General features: G+C 35.5%; 1 protein-coding gene across 2 annotated transcripts in view; it reads left to right on the plus strand.

The window, feature by feature from the left end:
- Positions 1 to 19892, plus strand: part of PPP2R3B (protein phosphatase 2 regulatory subunit B''beta) — a 45705-nt gene that overhangs the window by 24346 nt on the left and 1467 nt on the right. For both annotated transcript variants that reach the window (XM_066545176.1, XM_066545177.1), the window contains 11 exons: positions 5200 to 5385; positions 7065 to 7168; positions 7705 to 7807; positions 8552 to 8626; positions 12223 to 12309; positions 12736 to 12892; positions 14260 to 14308; positions 15397 to 15486; positions 16166 to 16341; positions 19053 to 19171; positions 19279 to 19385. In XM_066545176.1, the coding sequence (XP_066401273.1) occupies positions 5200 to 5385; positions 7065 to 7168; positions 7705 to 7807; positions 8552 to 8626; positions 12223 to 12309; positions 12736 to 12892; positions 14260 to 14308; positions 15397 to 15486; positions 16166 to 16341; positions 19053 to 19171; positions 19279 to 19385 (1253 nt within the window). The remainder of the gene's footprint in view (positions 1 to 5199; positions 5386 to 7064; positions 7169 to 7704; positions 7808 to 8551; positions 8627 to 12222; positions 12310 to 12735; positions 12893 to 14259; positions 14309 to 15396; positions 15487 to 16165; positions 16342 to 19052; positions 19172 to 19278; positions 19386 to 19892) is intronic.

Here is a 19892-nt window from a genome sequence, read left to right on the forward strand (position 1 = left end):
TTTTCCTCCTAAATTCCTAGTTAAAAACTGCCAAGGAATTGAATAAGACTTTCATCTATTTGATAGGCAAAAATCTCTTTATAGTATTTTCAATATTTAATGCCTATTTTTTTTGTTTGTTTGTTTGTTGTTTTTTGTTTTTTGTTTTTTTTTTTTTTTGTTGGGAAGATTGTGGTGTATCAGTTAGTAAAATTGTAATGTAAAGTTGGATGTAAATGTGAGGTAGAATTTTTGGGGTCCTTTTTTGACCCTGTTGTATGCATTCCAATGACTTTTCTCTAGTATGGCCATTATCATGGAAATTCCTGTCAAATACTACAGCAAGAGCTGACTGCAAACTCTGTAAATATTTTTAAATATTTAGGGTTGGGCTTTTTTCAAAGAAACAGGAAGAAAAAATGTTGGTTTAATCAACATTTCTGAATGAAGTTATCTTATCCTGTAGTCCTGTCAAAACAATGTAAATACCAATCAGTTCAATCCAGATAGTGATAGGACAAGGGGGAATGGCTTTAAACTAAAAAGAGAGGAAAAATTCTCTACTATGAGAGTGGTGAGGCCCTGGTATGGGCAACCCAAAGAAGTTGTGGATCCCCCATCCCTGGAAGTGTTTAAGACCAGGTTGAATGGGGCCCTGAGCAATCTCATGTAGTGGGTGGCACCCCTGCCCACAGCAGGAGGGGTTGGAACTAGATGTCTCTTCCAACCCAAGTTCATGACTTAATCTCAGAAATTTCTAAAAGAGTATTAAATTCACAAATAAATTTACCTTGCTTCCTTTTCCAGCAAGTCCTTTAAGTGAGGTTTTACTCACTTGTATTTAAATCCACATATTCAACCCCTTCATGGGGCTCAGTGTTTCTGCTTTGGCAGTTGCTGCATGCAAATATTAGAGCTAGACATTACTGAGCATACATTATTAGAATATCTGGGATCAAGTCATCCCTTCCTTGTTATTTCAGCAGTATATATTCCTGTAGTTGAATGATTGTATCATGGCATCAGCTCTTACAGTTAAGAGAGAAGGAAAAGTGCACCCTTTTAAAATTCCCACTGTCTATTTTTTTGCTTATAACAAAGTTAACTGCTGAATGCCACTCATCAGGTGGTAGATGTAAGAAGACTGTCTAGCTTGAAGAATTAATTTCTCTCTTTGGAATATGGTGTTTCCATGTTCTCTGGTATATCCTAGTGTATCGGTGTATTGTAATTATAGCACTGATTTTATGCCATTAATATAAACAACTACTGAAAGAATGGTTGGAAAAGGATCTGGAAAGTTGCAAAATTAATATTAGAAATTTTGACCTTTGAACAGTGACCTCAATGGGATAAAAACTTCCATTTCCTCCATTGTAAAAATCAAGGCAAGTAAATGTTGGCTAGCTGTGGACAGTCTTTACAATTCTGTACCTCAAGAATGAAAACTGGTTGTGTATTAAAGCTTTTCTTGAATTCTCCTGTAGAAAAATCTTACAGAAGTTTGTTTACATTACTGCAAACAAGATGTTTTCAAGGAATCCTCATTTCCCATCTCTTATATAAAACCTAAACTGCAGTGGCAACTTTGCAATACACTTACAGATCCTGGAATTCATATGTACATATTGCAAAGTTTAATGCTCCCTTCAGTCCTGGCACTTCAACACACATCTGTTTGAGTTATTTACAGGCTTATGTAGCTGTTTTCCTTATTTCCAAGCATCCTGTTGTTGGTACTCTTTCTCAGCAAGTTGCAGGGAAAATTTTAACTGACCAAACAAGTCTCTTTTTTGAGTTTAGCTTACTGGTATAAGTTTTAAAGGTTTTAACTTAAAACAACAGGAAAATGTAGATCGTTTTCTAAATGTTAATTTGACCACTGAAATGGAGTAGTTGTGTAAAAAGATTAATGAACTGTTCCTGCAGATTTTCCAGTCAAAGATTGAATGTTAGCAGACTTCGGGCAATTCTTGTTAATGAAGGAATTCTCCAGTTAAAATTATAATTAATTTTAGACCAGCCTAATCTTACACAATTAGTGCATTTTTATTTTCCTGAAATAACAGAACTGACTCCTTCATCAGCTATGCAATATGTGCCTCTACAGAAGTAACTAGCACCTGAACAGAAAATAGTGAAATTTTTAGAACCCTTTTAGTATCACACATTCCTTCATTGGAGCATATACAGCAGAGTAAGGAGCCTTTTGTTTATTGGAATTCAGACTGAGAGAAGAATCTTTGGCCCTTCTTGGGAAGATGAGAAGAGGGAGGAGATGTACTATCAACTTTATAGTGCATTAGTTGGAGCTAATGGTTTTGGACAATGTGCTTCTCTCTTTGGTACAGTTCCTATTCCTGTGTTGACTGACATTAACAGCACAATTCAATTGTCCCATTCCAAGTTGCTGGTGGCATTTAAGAAGCATTAGTATGCTCAGAACATCCACGTGGCAGATGCAGAGTGAGAGCTGTGCTGGATGCCACAAGGAATGTTCAAGGGCATTTTGTTTCGTGCCCTAGATGGTATTCTCACTAGATGCCTATATGTAGGCACCAAATAATTCTAGCAGAAATTACTGTGAAGTGATCATACACTTGCTAATACAAATGAAGCCTTTTTATAGTTTCTTCTTTTGCCAGCTTGGAGAAACCAGCATGTGAAAATAGACATCTTTCAATATAGGGAGAGTTAATTTGTCTTGCTATGACAGATTTGTAGTCTGTATTGGTCTTAGAATTAATATTCCGTCTTATAGATTAAATATTATATATTTTTACAGTAAGCATGCTGAATTCAAATGTTTCAATATAACATTTTCATCTTAGAAAAAATCATTTTTCTTCAACTTTATGTTTGTCTTAAGTTCTGAATTGGTTGCTGAACTTCTTCCTCATAATCTTTGTCTGTTTTGAACATGTTCCAGACTATAAGATAAAAAATAAATTAAAAGCCCTTACCTTATAATTCTTTTAAATAACTTGTGCTTGGATAGGTCTTACTACAAATCCTGAGTTGAGATTTCCGCAGGTATTTAAGAACAGCTTTTAACCTGGACCAATAGAAATCATTTATTGTGTAACTGAGGTATCTAAATTAGTGGTTTCTGAAAAAATATAGTATCCAATGATCAAATGGTTCTGATGATAGCTTTTCTTTTTCTCCTGGGATCTTTTCTAGTGTAGTCTTCCCTCTGTTTCTACCTTTCTTTTTAAAAGAAATTTTCCATCTGAGGCTCTAAATATCCCTAGCTGTGGATTTTAAAAATGCCTTGCCTCTCTGTACTAAGCTTCCTCAAAATGCTGATGTACCTCATGATACCAACAACATTCAGGGAATGTTAGTAGTCTGTGATTTGCACTTTCTCTTTTCTTGGATGAGGCATTCCTCATCGGGCACCTCTGAAGAGCTGGGCCACCTGCTGCTCTGTGGCCATTTGAGCAGCTCACATGGGAGTGGTTGTCACAGAATCACAAAATATTCTGAGGAATACTGGAAGAGACCCACAAGGATCATCAAATCCAACTCTTAAATGAACAACCTGTACAGGGATTGAGCTCATGACCTTGGTGTTATTAGCACCATGCTCTGATCAACTGAGCTAATCTTATGTCAGTCCAGGCAGTTCTTGGAAATGGGGAAATAGGGTAACTGCAAGGGCTCTTGGAAAGTGCTGATGGGTAGAGCTGGGCTTGTAGAATGAAACAAGGTGTTCACCCCATTACAGACATTATTTATAGTGCTGATGGTGATTTTACCTAGAGAATAAAACATTGCTGTCTTTAGACTTCCTAAAATTTTGGAAGTCTGAAGTTGGAAGGAATTTTTGATACCCCGTAACACTCTTATTTTAAGCTGCCTCATCAACTGGACTGCTGAACCAATGATAAGATATCAAAAGTTGTTACTTATTGACTCCTGGTGTCACAGATTCAAGGTAACATTTTCCTCTATGAAATAAAATTTGTAACATAGTTAAGGTAATTCTGCAGCTGTGGACAGGAATTCTGGCTCAAATGCAGAGAAGAGGAAGGAAAGGTTAGTTCAGAGTTTTTTGGGGTTTTTTTGTGGGGTTGTTTTTTGGTGGTTTTTTTTTTGCATATGTAGCATTCTAGTGAAAGCTCCGGGGCTGGAACTCTGGAAATTAAAATCTGTTGTCCATAAGCACGTAGTTCTTCCACTCACATAAAGAAGGACTTAAATTGTGTAGGAGAGCTGGGTAACTTTGCAGGCACTTTGGCAAAGATGATAAAGAATAAAAACAAGGGTTAGGGTTTCTGGAGAGATTTTGAGTTTATTTTCCACCAGTTATGGTTGAAAATGAGAGATTAGATGCAGGATCTTGAACACCTTCATTATTAGGACAAGTCACCCAATAGCAATGTTTTTACATTTGAATAGTAGTATTGGGAGTAAGGACTTTAATTTGGCTTAACTGCTTAGTTTGAGTTGTTTCCTAACTCTGTTGTTACTTTATCTTTGCTTCTACGCCCTATTTGACATTCTTTTGGAAACTGACTACTAGGTAAATTCTTCTTTACTGAACTTTAAAAGCTTTTAAATAAATTTCTCTTGTTACAGGTCATCTGGGGGATTTTTTTAGTGATGTGGTGTATCACAATTCTTGAGAAACCGCTTTCTAAACTCTCATTGAATATACTTTACCCCCCAAAAAACCCCTCTGCAGGCATTGTTTACTAACTTTATAAAATCTATAATTTTTTAGGGTGAAAAACCCAAAATCTTCATCATAACTTTATTAAATAGGTTGGTGGCTTGTAGCAAAGTTATTATATTTATTTCAAAAACCTTGAATCTGTAAAACTAGAAGTATTTCAAAAGCAAAGTCTTTCATAATATCTGTTAAGATGGAGGTTGAAAGGTTTTTTTTCTGAAAGAGATAATAGAACCTGAGTAATTTCAGATGTCCCCAAGAAGCTGTCCAATGTATCAGTCTTGAAACTTGATATGTGTTGAAGATTGAAGTTGTTTTTATTGAATATTTAACATCCTAGAAGGTTTTCTAAATTGACCATTTTTGGAAATACTCATCAATTTTTCTGATGTGCTCTTATTCTGTAATAGTTTATTCAATTTATAATATGAAATCTTTTTGAAGGTGTGTGGAAACATAGAATACCAAGAGATTTAAGTCATCTGTGGAGGACTATGTGATTTCATGGTACTTGATGGTCAAATGTATATTTATCTATTTAGGTTCAAACAAAGAAGGAAGAAACTTTGCCACCACCACATAGTCAAAACATTCCAACTTTTTACTTTCCTCGAGGATGTCCTAAGGAAAAAGTAAATATAGATGCTGTGATTGCCAAAATTGAGAAAACATTTTCTGAATTTCCAAATGAGAGGGCAACGTTAGAAGACATGGGTAAGGTTGCAAAGGTGAGAACTTGCTGGCCATCTTTTTGTACTGTACCCTATGGAAAGGAAAGATGAGTTCTGTGTGCTTGGTTTTCTTGTATTGTGTGTTTCCATCTCCCATACATTAGTATTTAATGATATTTTACATTGTTGATAATAGTTATGTGGAATTTTCTGCATTAGCTGTCTTTCAAATGACCTTATAAAAAGAAACAAAACATTGAAACAAAACTTGAACTACTTTTTTTGCTGCACAAACAACCAAATACTAAAGAGCAATGTTGTATGTTGTTCTCCATTCCATATTGACCAAGAGAGTTAAGGCAAAAGCACTCCTAATATATGTTTTGTTTTCAGATGGTCACAGAGGTTGGGTTTTTTTTCTCATTTTGCTAAACCTCCATTGCAAAGACACTGGTAAAGACAGAATGGTTTGGTAACTTGAGATTATAGCTTTCAAGTTATTCCTGAAGAGCTACTTTAGAGTTACGGCAGAGTGACAAAATACTTAGCTTATAAAGCAGCAAATATTTTTTAAACTTCTCTGTAAATTTAAAGACAATAAGCTAGTTAAAATGGACTTAAATTTCCATTTTGTTATGTTGAATTAATGCTTGAAATCTCACTGCAAGTCATGATCTTGCTAATGAATCTCAGGTTCTCATCTCTGTTCCTGTCACTTTGTCCAGGGTCTAGAAAATAGAAACTGTGACTGCTCACAAGAGCAGGACTGGGAGTTTGCCTCAGCAAAACTTTTTTACTGCTAAGCTGAATGATAGGATCCCTGTCTTCCACAGGTCCTTCCAACACAGAAGTACATAGAAATAAGGAGGTAGGGAAGAGATCCTTCTCTCTCAGCAAGGATGCTGAAAGGGTCTAGTCACCTGTTATTCAGTGATGAAAGATGCCTTCCTGAAGAATACTGTCTGAGGACAGTATTCATCACAACCACTTTTATTTTGTTTGAAGTACTAGTTAAGCTATTGCATGAGAAGTAATTGTACTTTTGCTGCAGTGACCTTACGCATCTTGCAGTATTCACAGTGATTTTGGAGATCCTTGGGGATGCCAGCATGTCTGACTACTCCCAGCTGGATTCAGTTTTGGGTAGACTGGGCTCTTGGCTGTTACAGCTGCAGACACTTGGGCTTTAGGTGCATGTGCTCACACTGGAGTTGGGAATGTGTAGCTGTTGAGTACCCTAAAGCAAGATCCTGCTGCTCAGGGCAGGCTGGCCTGCTCCTTAAAATTGGATACAGGATGTGCCATGCACGTGCAAAGGGTGCAGATGAGTGGAGCCATCTTCTGAGTCAGACAAATGTCAATTTGCTCCAGTTCAGAGGGTTTGTAAGTGTGCTGTCTTGAGCTTAGCTAAAGATATCCAGCTGTTGAGCAGAGCTTAGGATGGACTCTGTTCAGCTGCTTGGAGCATGGACAGACAGCCACGTGACTCGCTGTGTTAGTCTGTTAGGAATGCTACAAGTTGCCCTGTGTTTTGCTCTCCACTTTTGGATTTCAGCCTAATGTTGCTTTAAATAGATTATTTCAGAAGGTGAAGCTGGTTTTGGAAACTGGTTTTCAAAAAATCTCTTCCCTAATGCTTTCTTCTTAACACTTGTAATTTTGAAGGATCCATAAATAGAAGAGTAGCCCTCAGATAAGCAATCAGTAAACTGACTTGATGTATACTTTAATTGTAGGCTTGTGAATGCCCACTGTACTGGAAAGGTCCTTTGTTTTATTGTGCTGGAGGTGAACGAACAGGATACGTGTCAGTTCATAAATTTGTTGCAATGTGGCGGAAGTAAGTAGATTACTTTTTTTAGAAGTACTGCATTTTTTTTCATTGAAATGTGATATTTTAAGCTCTGAATGTGATCTTATCTTGTAAAGGGGAATAAAACTTTTTCCCATAATCAACTATTGTCAGCAAGCTTGTACATTGGAAAATGTAACTAAGTAATACTTTAATATAAACAAATCTTCATTTACAGGGTTTATAGATTTTAAAATGTTTGGGTAAATGACAGTTCATGAGAAGTGAAAACCATGGCCCTTACTTGTAGATGCCAGTTCTGAACAATGTACTTTTTATTTTTAGTTCTTTTTTAATTTTAACTTTAAATTGTCCTTCCATGTAATCAATTACATGGTGTACCCACCTCCTTTAACATCAATTTAAGAGACGCTTCTGCTTTGATAAGTTTGCTTGGAGCATTTGACATTTGTAATGACCTTTTTAATAAATATTGTTTCATAGGCCTTGCTCTAGGATGTCTGCATGAGGTAGCATGAGCAATTTTCTGTGTAGAATACTAAATAGAAATATTTCCATTTCAGAGTACTTCAGACCTGCTATGATGATGCTGCGAAGTTTGTTCATCTTCTGATGAACCCTGGATGTAACTACTTGGTGCAAGAAGACTTCATTCCTTTTTTACAAGTAAGTTGCAATTGAAACTATTTCTAGGAACACAACAAAATGATGAGCTGGCAAAGCCCTGAGCTGCTTGAACTAAACATACTTTTTCATGGTCATCATTAAAATTTATTGATAATATTTAGTGCAAATGACTTTGCATGGTCCACTAAGATGCTAGTGACTTGTTTTACAGTTAATAATTTTGTATAAGGTGAGGTGTTTTCTAAGCACCCTGGTAAGATTTCAAATCAGTTGTAGGAATAACATATGTATTGGAATCTTTTATGTTTCATAAGTCAGTTAAAGTTATTTAAGTCAGGTAGTCCTTTGGAGGGCAAAGGAGAAGTGGGATATGAATTCAAATCCTAGTAAATCTTTGTTGGAAGAGCAGCAAACACCACCTGTAGAAATGACTGAATAAAACCTGAATTGACTTCACTGAATCATAGCCACAGAATTAGAAGCTAGGACAGTCAACAGTGTTCAAAATCCTCAGCCTATCTAAAATATAGGAAAAAATCCTATTAAAAATATTTCTAAAATACAGGAAAGCTTTTGTTTATCCAATTTATTTAAAAGATAATTTAATTTTTAAAAGGTTTGTGATATGATTTGTCTGAAGCCTCAGTGAAAACATAGTTATCAGTAGTGATTGTGGTAGTTTGTTTAAACTGTTTTGGTTAAGGAATAGCAAGTGTCTTAGTCTTTGCTAATTGTCTTAAATGGACACTAATGAATACTCATTGTGATATTATTTTTTTGTAGGATGTGGTGAATAGTCATCCCGGCCTTTTATTTTTAAAAGAAGCATCTGAGTTCCATTCTCGGTATATTACAACAGTAAGTGATTTGTATCTGGAAAAGCTATTTTTTAGTTAACTAGGGAAATCAAGATTAGTCAAATGTCTCTAAGCATCTTTGTCCCATGGGAAGAGTAGAGTTAGAGCAGGCTGTAAGTCTTCATCTATTTCTATGTAACTAGAAATTTTGTGGAAAAGGAGTCTTTCTTAGGCCTGATAGTTCTCAACATTTTTAAGAAATTGCTGATTTTAATACTAGTAAGAGAAGCAGTGAATTGTAATAGTGTTGGATAAGTTAATGAGCATTAAATGAAGAGCAGGCTGTTATCTTAAACTCTTGATTGTGGCTGTAGACTGCATTCATTAGAATCCTGACCTTAGTCTGGGATTAATTAAGTGAAGTCTTGAATGAAACATCTATATTAATATGATTATGTTCAGTATTAAGTGAAATAATGATAATATTGAAGCTGCTTGCCACTTGTCTCTCTGGGGACTTTTCTTCCAAGGAAGGTTTTTATACATGAAAAGTTCCATTCCTATCTTCCCAGGGTTATGTGACTGAAGTATTTGTTCTGTACCCAAGGGAGAAATCGGTGACATTAAATTTTCTCAGCTGAGGAGTACACAGTCGATTCCACTGAAGTCTCAAAAGATTAAAATTCTTCAAAATGACATTCAGTTCACTTTCTTTGTGCATGTGAAAACTAGCTTAATGAATATTCTCCAACAAAAAAAAAAAAAAAACATGCAGTGTTGATCATCATATATCCATCTTACACTTTTACCCAGGTTAAAATTGTGGAAGGTTTTTTTTTGAGAGCATTTGGGTTTTGTTCATTACATCCTTCTTACAGAGACTTGCTGGCCTATCAAGTATGTCCTGCTGCATTAGGTTTTGCTTCTTGTTATAATGATTACCTGAGCTCACAGAACTTTCTCCTGTCAGTTGTGATTGAAGGAATTGTTCTGCCTATGAGTTGTTTTGTTTCTTTTTGGATTCTTGGTTGTGTCACAGCCTGCTCTGGTTAAAATTGTGAAAGCTTGCTGCATGACCTGAAAAAGAGTAGGAAAGAAAAGGTCCTGCCACGTCCAGTTACTTTTCTTTGGAGGAACAGCTTATTGGAGTAGGTCTGAGTCTAGCAATATTGAATAAACTAGTACTGGAAATATTTTATTAATAACATTTAGTGTAGCCTTCAACAGAAATTGGTGTTTAATCAAAAAATTGGTGTTAAATCAAAAAGTAAACTAGTATGAAAATATCAATAATATTTGGAATGCCATTCTGCAGATTAAGAAATGGCAGGAGTTCTCTGCCTTTTTCTCATCATATTTTAGGATGGTGCAACTGTTCACAGAATCACAGAATATTTTGAGTTGGAAGGGACCCATAAGAATCAAGTCTAACTCTTAAGTGAATGATCCATACATAGGGGTCAAACCCACAAACTTGACATTATTTGCACCATGCTTTGAGCAACTGAGTTTGTTACAGTCTTCCAAAATTCTGTCCTGCAAGTTATTAATGATAATAAATAGATGATTTTACCTATGATGAAATATTTCATACCTGTATTCAGTTAGTTTAACCTTGCTACATGAAGCTTCATCTAAAGGATACATCCAGCTGCAAACCAAATGAGCCATTCTTCTGCTGGTTTTTTGTATATACCCACATATATGTATGTGTGTATGCATACACATTACATACATCTCTTTAGCACGTGTTGTGTAAGCCATGAAAGCAATCTGGTCTGTCTCCTAAGATATGTTATAGGTTTGTTGGTCAGCTAGTTGGCCAAGATAGAGCTGAAATAAGTTAATAATGTTTGCTGTGACAAATGAGATACTACATTTATTTTTCCAGGATGTTAGGTGCATATCTGAACTATGAGTTCTTGAAATTGTAGTCTCTGTATTGCAGCATTTCTTCTCCCTTCTGACAAAGCACTCTGCAGAATAGTAAAGGCAATTCTAGACAATTTGCTTATACTCTGCATCAGTTTACTTTAGAAAACAGTTTAAGTTTGTTCCCAGTTGTCTTTACCAAACATTCAATTTTGGTTTTATTTTTAGACCAGTTAAATGTATAACAGATGAGATAATGACATGCAGATGGATTAAGTTGCAAAGCTAAGGCAAAAACCTTTTTAGAAAAAATTGCTTTGTAGTATAAGCCAAAAAATGGGCCTTCCCTAAATTCACAATTAGAATTAAGTTAATTAAGTTTCAGTAGCAGGATAATCTATTCTTCTGTCTGGAGTCATTGAACCAGCTGTTCTTGTTCAAAGTAAGAACTGAGGAGCTTGCTGCTCTACAGTTTAAGTTTTCTTTCAAAACTTCATCAGTACATTATTCTTCTATTTGTAATTTAAAAATGATTGGTTAGTTTAAACTATTGATTTACTACAATTGAAGTCTGAAGTGATAAAGAGCTTAGCCTGTAGTTGGGAGGACATATTAATTGCAGGAAAGGGATTCCTAAGGAGAGGGGATTTTAGTTAGTACCTGCTCTCTTGCAAATGAAACACTACACATGCATTACTGAGTCTTGCCAATTAGCAGGTACAATCAATCACCAGTTGAGCAGTTATAGTTCATAATATGCTTGGGTTTTTTTGGGTTTTGGGTTGTTTTTTGTTTTGTTTAGTGGTGAATGACTGACGTGAAACGTACACCTGGTTGTCTTAAGTCAAACTAATTGAGGTGAATACTGAATTCAGTTAAGTAGCAGAAAAAGTATATTTTAAAGTCTTATTTCAAGTCTTTAGTTTGTAAACTAAATCTAAGAAAATTATAGCAAATGCATGAGTTGCCCAAAGTAGCCATAGAACCATTAGTTTGGAAAAGACCTTTAAGATCATTGGGTTGAAGTACACGTAAAATTTATTTTTAAAAATGTGTAGAGTACTCATATGGATGTGTTTGTTTCTGGTTCCAGTATCAGTCATGGCACAAGAACTAGTTGTCTTTCTTGAATAGATTATTTTTTGTTGTTGTTCTTCACTTGGAAAATATTAATGTACTTTTAATGCTATTAACAGGGTTTTTTTTTCAAGGAACTTCCAAATAGAATGAAGTTAAATGGGGAAAAACATTCTCTTTGCACCTGCAGGAAATATTTCTGTCAGATATAGATTTGTTGTGTTTGTAGACTTCAGAAGTAGCAACATCTGCTGTACTCTGATCCTTAAGCAGTCCCAATTCTATTTCTGTAAATTCAGTTATGAAGTAAAACAGTCTCACAGCAAATGCAGGTCTTTAAATCTGAAGTAATAAGATACATTAATAGGTTTATTTGATTATATCCTGTAGATCTGGAAGACTTGAGGTAGTGAAATCACCAATATACATATTTTGGATAACACATAAATATTCTGCAACATTACTGAGTGAGATATAGGTACTGCAGCATTGAAATAAAACTTATCTAGAGGAGTTTAGATATAGATTTAGAAATGGTATGAATAGTGGATAATATGACATAAGAGAAGTTCTAACTAATGAGAACAATAGAAATAGGGAAAACATGGAGCTCTCTAATGTAGCTGTACTAAAACATCTTTGAGAAATATTTGGATGGGTATTTAATTACCATAGCTAAAGTTTCTTTCCATTTTCTCTTTCTTGCAGGTCATACAGAGAATATTTTATACAGTAAATAGGTCCTGGTCTGGGAAAATAACCTGTAATGAGCTCAGGAAAAGCAATTTTTTGCAGGTTTGTAATATCTAAAATTTTGCAAGACAGATATTTCTGGAAGTTTTAAAACTGCATTAACTAAAGGCTTAAGGCAGTAACATAAATAGCATTTCTTCCTTTTCCAAAAAGTAATGAAGACCCAATTGCATTAATTCTCATACATTAGAATATGTTTAAATGTAACTTTTTCTATCTGGAGCTGTATACATGTAAATGTGTGTAGCAGAAGTTGATCTGATCTGCTCTTTCTTTTGTGAATGCATTCATTTTCTGCCATGTGTTCAGTTTTGCTGTCACACTGTATGATCTGCATTGTCCCTGAAAACAAAAATTGTTCCACTGAAATAGCATTAGATATTAACTTAGTTATGAGAACTCAGATCATTCAAAAAATAAATGTCTTACAAACTCTTTAATATGTTCTGTTTGTCCTTCTGATAATAGAATGTGGCATTATTGGAAGAGGAAGCTGATATTAACCAGCTGACAGAGTACTTCTCATATGAACATTTTTATGTTATCTATTGCAAATTTTGGGAGCTGGACACAGACCATGACCTCTATATTGATCGGAAGGATTTAGCTCGACATAATGATTATGGTATGACAAATGAAGCACCTTTGTTTACATGTATTAAATGACCTGTAAACTTTGAGCTGAGGAAGTGGTTTAATGCCAGGGACAGTTTCATGAGTCTGTTGGTGTAGCTGGTCCTGCTGACTCAGTGAACTAAAGCAGGACAAGTCATCTGTGATGCTACTTTCCATCTACAAATACCACATTTGAGGAAAATTCTGAATTTGAATTCTGATCTTGACAAAGAAATAGGGCAAATATCACTTACGTGTTGGTGTATTATAAATGGTTTTATTTGGAAATTTTGGGTCGTTATCTTGGACAAAATCCATTTTACTGATACTATTCAAGTAGCATTACTTTTATGGCAAGATATGGAAAGAGTAGAAAAGGCAAACATACCTTCAGGTACTTGGCTTATTTGGAGTTTTGCTAACTCAGCTGCAGTGTGTTTTGCTTTAATACTGTTAAGCACTAGTTAGCAGGTTTACATTTGCTGCATGTATAATATGCAATGACTGTGATTCTGTAGTCTTGCATGCTTGTTCCTATTTTAAATATTCTTGTAGCTTGTATGGAACTGTTGGGGCTCTTTTTAGATGCCTTGTGTCCATCTTCATAGTGTTCCTTTCAGGACTGGAAAGCTTACCTAAGCACAAAGTGATTATGGTATATTATCCCACGTTAAAAAGGATAAACACAATTCTGATTGCTTCTGAAAATTTGCCTACTAAATTTTGACAATGCTTTAGGACAGTGAGAAAGGAAAACTGCTTTCATTTGAGTGGCTGCTCTATTAAGTTAGTACATTTTTGAAAGAAAGCACAACTAATACAGTGCCACCTGCAATTTAATTTTGCAAATTCTTAAGGATAAATTGACTATCCTTTACAAAGGTAGTGATTAGTTCAGACATGTCTCTAAAATCCCTGAAATGGTTTCAAAATAGAAGCATGGGTCAAAACCATGTCAAAAATAGATCCCCGTCAGAATCAGGAAGGTATGTTTATTATGTGTGATTGTGCCAATTCTGGTTTGGCTCTTTGCCAAGGTCATGTAAAACTTACTGCCACTGGAAAACATTATTTACTTGTCAAAAAACTGGGAAATGCAGTTTTATTAATCAGCCAATTTTGTTACTTGTATTGCAATTTGATTACTATTTCTGCATTAAGTTTGAATTCAAAGCTGGGTGGTTGTAGTTTTTCTTTGGAGGCTTTGTGTTAAGTGATCCTCTCTAAAAGGATTTAAAGGGATTAATGAGCACTACCCCTGATCGTTCTCACTGATCTGTGTATATAAGAGGAGAGTTCCAGTAAACTCTTCAACAACAGGATACATGCAAAAATAACTTGCATAGAGTTGACACTGTTTCAAACTTTTCTTCACAGCAATTTCAAATAGGATGATAGAGCGCATCTTCTCAGGAGCAGTAACAAGGTACTTGTTTTGTATCCTGGTCTAAATCCCGTTTAATTTTTGCTTGTTAAATTCTGTGGTATTCCAAGGGGAAAAGATGGCTCCCCTCACAAAGGAGCAGTGAATTTTCAGATTAGATTTGTAGTTAAATTCTAGTAGTACTAGAGTGGTCTTGGAACCTTTGGCACAGTTAAGTTCTTCACTCTCTTTACCCATATGAACACAGGCCACTGGCTATTGTATGATGGGAATGAAGAAGGAAGAAATAATTCTTTTTCCATCCCTCAAACCTGTGAAATATGCAAGGAGAACTGAGCTTTTAAGTACTAATTGTAAAATCAATGCTTATTGCATCAATAAATTTACAAAAATGCCTCCAGTTGAGTTAGTTCACATTTCTGACAGTCATTCTTCATTTCTCCCCTTGGGATTTACTTCCTCTTTTGTATTTATGGCATTTTATTAATTTTTGAAATGTTTCCTAGCACAATATCTGAGATAGAAAGCAACTGATCAACAGAAATAAAAGCTGAAATAAGAGATTTACCAGGAATATGTCTAGAGCTTACTCCTTTATCTGAGTGTCTTGGGCAAGGCAAAAACATATACCATATTTTCCCAGACATCTTGAAGATAAAACATCAAAAAATGAATTTCATTATTGAAATGTAATATGTCTAAGAACTGCCTACCTGACTTTTTACTAGACAGGTTGACTATGTGCAACTTACTTGGTTACTGTGGTTGTGAGAGTAGAAACAGACAATTATGTTCTTGCCATGGACACTTACTTCCTGAAGATTTCTATTTCATTTTTATCTTCATATTTTCATTCCAAAACTCTTAGCTAGTGGAGTTCTGTAAAGCTTTTAAGTTGTCATCACTTCTATCTGAATAGAAATTCTAAAAAGCCTATGTACTTGTATACAATATAGCATAAAAAATTTTTTGAGATGGCTCTTCTGTTAACTATTTAGCACCTTATGAACACTGGATCATTAGGAGTAATTAGTTAATACCATCAAGGAAAATTATCCTTAATTTTGCTTAGTAAAAGCTAAGTGTTCTCTAAAATAAATTTTCTGTCTTTTTCGTCATTGACCTCCAAGAGGTAGAAAAGCACAAAAAGATGGGAAGATTAGCTATGCTGATTTTGTCTGGTTTTTGATATCTGAAGAGGACAAGAAAACACCAACTAGGTAAGCAGAAATAAAGACTGATTTTGTTTTTTCCAGTCCTTAAATGGGGACCACTGATGAACAGCTGCAACTCTAATGGAAGAAGTTTAAACTATAAAAACATGAGTGGAAAACTGGCCCAGTTCTTTACATTGTCCTTGTTTGTCAGTGTCTCCTTTTGTAGCTGCAGAAGTCTAATTTAATGACTTTTAAGAGGTTAATTCAATGTTATTGGTTCATAAGTTGTGTGTGGCCTATTTATGAACAGGGCCATACATTAAGGATGTTGCAGCTGTTTCACGATGCCAGTGACTCTGGGAAGCTGTGCAGCTTCTGTATGGTACTGATGAGAAACCTATCATGTGACATGTCACTAGCTTGTTCAGTATGGGAACATAGCCAAAATACTGAAGTTGTCATGTACAATTCAATTTTCCATTGTCTCCCTTGATTTCTTTTTTTAATGTAAAACTATGTGTTTTAGTCTTCTCCTTCACACCATTAACACATGTGTTTTCAAATGCAATAATGGATGGTGTAGCAAATACCAGCAACTCTTACCACAGTAGCTGGTGTTTAATACTTTCCATGGATTAGTGGAATGTACTCTTAAGTCTAGTTTTGCCTTTGAAACAGGCAACATGAATTCTTGAAATTCTGTAGTAAATTTGTCTCTTTGCTGTTAATGACTGAATTCCAGCATTGAATACTGGTTCCGCTGCATGGATCTTGATGGGGATGGTGCTTTGTCTATGTATGAATTGGAATATTTTTATGAAGAACAGTGCCAAAAATTAGAGAACATGGCCATAGAACCTTTGCCTTTTGAAGACTGTCTGTGCCAGATGCTGGATCTTGTAAAGCCACAACATGAAGGTAATAAACTTTTTTTTCATCTTTAACTTCTGTTTCTCTGGACTTAGGAATTAGTGCAGTCTTAAGAGCACTCAGTTGGTCATACAAATAAAATGCCTTGAGGTTGTCTTCTCACTGACATCTGTTAAAGTTTAATAATTGATCATCCAACGGCAGGCATTCTTTCCATACTAAAATTTAATATGCTGCTTTAAAATTCCTTGTCAGCTTTCATTTTGTGATTGTAGCCACATTTAGTCTTAAGTAAAACCTTGTCACTATCTAGCTGAGGTGAGGCTCTCAGGAAAACCTCTTGATGGTCCACTCATTTCTCACCTCTTCCAGTGCTCATTTGAGTTTCTCTGGAGGAACAGTTTCTAAACAGTGTTTGTCTCTTAGGCCAGTATTGACTTTGGTTACATTAGAAGCCTAAGCTGCCCTTAGGAAATTCATGACAAGGGGATTAAAATTAACAGAATAATGAATTTTTCTGAGTTTTCACTTTTGAACTTTCCTTGACCTGCATTCTACTCTCCTGCATTTGACATGGTATCATCTTTAGCTGATAAAACTTCAGTTTACCTTTTACACTTGAGAAAAACTTAAGAATACAATTATGGTTAGACAACCAATTAGTAAGTCAGGTTTATTGCCCACTTTCTTTCTAGTATTAAGAATATTTAAATTACAAGAAATTTTTTAAAGACACTTGTCATTTATTGAGATGGGGTTTTTTGCATGCTGAGAGAATTGAAATGGCTCAAAATTAGAACATAAAGCTTGATATTCTTATTTAAATAAGTTAAAATGGATTTGCTTAGTGAAAGCACATCACGAAAGGCAGATAAAAATTGTAAATTAAGAAGGAATATTAAGTGTGATTCATCTGAAAGCTCCATCCCTGATATCAATGGAATGAAGTCTTAGACCAACATTCTGTAATGCATGGGGGCTAGGGGGCATTTAAAATGCATTGAGCCACGCTCTGAGAAGCACATTTATGTTTTATGGTTGCTCACGATCACCTCCTGAACTCAGTAGTTCCCTTCCAGTCTTATGCTTCTGAAAGGCATTTATAATATTTCTGTTCTGAATTTAAAATTAAACAAGATAGATGAGATACATCAATGTCATGAGGATGATAAAAGAAGGCTATCAAACACAACCAAGATAAGTTATTCAGGGTAACAAAAATGAAAGCCAGTTGAGAAGGGTTGGGGTTTTTTTTGGTTTTTTTTAGTATAAACTGAATTATGTTTAAAAGGTGGATTAAGAAAAAAATCTAGTTTTCTAATACAAAAACTAGCAGCATAACTGATGTTTCACTTTGTAGCTTCGAAACAAAAGAAGACACTTCCATAAAGTTATGGCTAAACTGTGATACAGTTTCTATAGAATGCTCTGTGTGGAAAAAGCAAACTTGAATTTCTGGAGACCTGAATTAACTACTTAAATTTTACTCCTGTTTTGTTGGTGTTTGAAAGACAGTGGTAGGCATCTACACAAGTGTTACATGTCTAAGCTCCCATTGCAATAAATGGAAACTGGAGAGCAAATCAATGAACCAAATATAGGAGTCTAACTTAAACTGGGAGCTTATGTAACTAGGATTCAAATCATTTGCTTGCTTGTGGAGAGCTGCTGCCACTTGAAATGGCTCTGTGCACCAGCCATCTGTGTGGGTCTGACAGATAGGGCACAGGTGCCATGGGGGATTTGTGTCCTCCTCCAGTGACGAGCCAGCAGAACACACTGGGGCCCTTCATGACAGATGCAAGCGTGGCGACCCTGTACAAATGGGATTTGGATTTTGCTTCCCTGTGATGTCCTTGAGTTACACTTTGTTAGAGGCTGGGACAGTATGCTGAGGAAATACTATTCAAAGTCTGGGTTTTATTGAACTCTTCCATAACATCTTCAGTTAGCTCCTATTTGATTAACAATGGAAGATTATCTGTATTCCAGGTGAATCAATAAAGGGGAGTTGTAAGGATAGTCATCTGTCTTCCCTTGTGTATCTCATATTTTTTAGCCTTTCTGCAGAAGCTTCAATATTCAGCTTTGAAACAGGGTAACATTTCTGAGCAACCTGACAAATGCTTCTAATGTTTAACGCATCCATTGATTTGAGTCTTTAAAGTATCACACTATAAAAATCAAACAAAACACCTCTGAGCATTTAGCTTTCCTCTCAAGTAGTAAATATTGATCAGACTGGACAAGTGTGGCAACCTTGACTCTATGAAAAATTCATCTGTATGAAGCATAGTCACACACTGTCATGTCTGTCATACATTTGTCTGCTCAAGTCAGGGAAGAGAGAGGACTGCTGCCATAGGAGATTCCTACTTGCTACCCAAGCACTCCTTGGGAAGGAATGGCTAACTCACTAGAGACTTCTGTCTTTGAGGAAGCTTAAACTAATACCTTAAATGATTTTTAATAGCTGAGGGATGTAGACTGCATCTCACTTCAACATTCTGACAGGCTGTGGGATATGACAACCACAGCAAGGAAAAAAATCTCAACCATTTCAAGTTTTGTACACTTTGAAGGACACATCTCTAGGTATGTATTTCATCTGTTTGCATCTCTCTCATTGCATTGAGGATCAGTGACAAATGTGGCTAAGCAGTGATGACTGAGTAATGATAATGTACCTTTTGATTCTTCCACTTTTGAGATCTAATAATTTTCTCTCTAATAATCTTATCTCATAATCTTCTTTACAGGAAAAATCACTCTGCATGATTTAAAGCAATGTAAGCTGACAAATGTGTTCTTTGATACTTTTTTCAACATTGAAAAATACCTTGACCATGAACAGAAGGATCAGTTCTCTATGTTGCGGGTGAGTATGAGACTTTAAAAGTCTTTATAGCTACATGCTTAGCAATTAATACTGTTTAAATTAATGAATTAATACTGTTTTGTCTAACATGCAACATGATTGTTTAGGATGGTGAAGGTGAAAGTCAAGAGGTCTCTGACTGGGAGAAATATGCTGCTGAAGAGTATGATATCTTGGTAGCAGAAGAGGCAGCAAGTGAGCAGTGGAACGACGGGTAAGAATGCAGCAGGACAGTTAATATGAATCCTCTCTACTAAAGTACAGCCTCACCACCACTATAATTCATTTAAAAAAAGAATAAACATGTCCTTCCCAAAACTCTTATTCTAAGATATGCATTTTTTATAAGCCCTTGTTTTTAAATTCATAACTTGGTGAATTGAACCTTCAGATGACTTTTGTTTTCTGTTTAAATTGGTGGTAAACTCATGGGATAAACTCAAGGTGCTGCTCTATTTTAGTGTGCACAGTGGAGTCTTAGTATTTAACTCTACTTTGCCCTATGTCTTTCTCTGAAAAAACAGCTGATGAGCACATAATGCCTTTATAAAGCAGTTTTAAAGAACAAAAACGCAGTATCTAAAGCTCATTCTCTGCACAGTCCTGTTAAGTAGATGGAAACAACGTGATGAAATTCAGTAGTAGTTGGGAAGACATGCATGAATGTGAGTCAGTCTAACCCAAGACCTGGTCAGTGGAGCAGTGTGTCAGTGTGTGCTTT

Source organism: Molothrus aeneus, chromosome 2 (assembly GCF_037042795.1).
Source record: "Molothrus aeneus isolate 106 chromosome 2, BPBGC_Maene_1.0, whole genome shotgun sequence".
Taxonomy (NCBI): Eukaryota; Metazoa; Chordata; class Aves; order Passeriformes; family Icteridae; genus Molothrus; species Molothrus aeneus.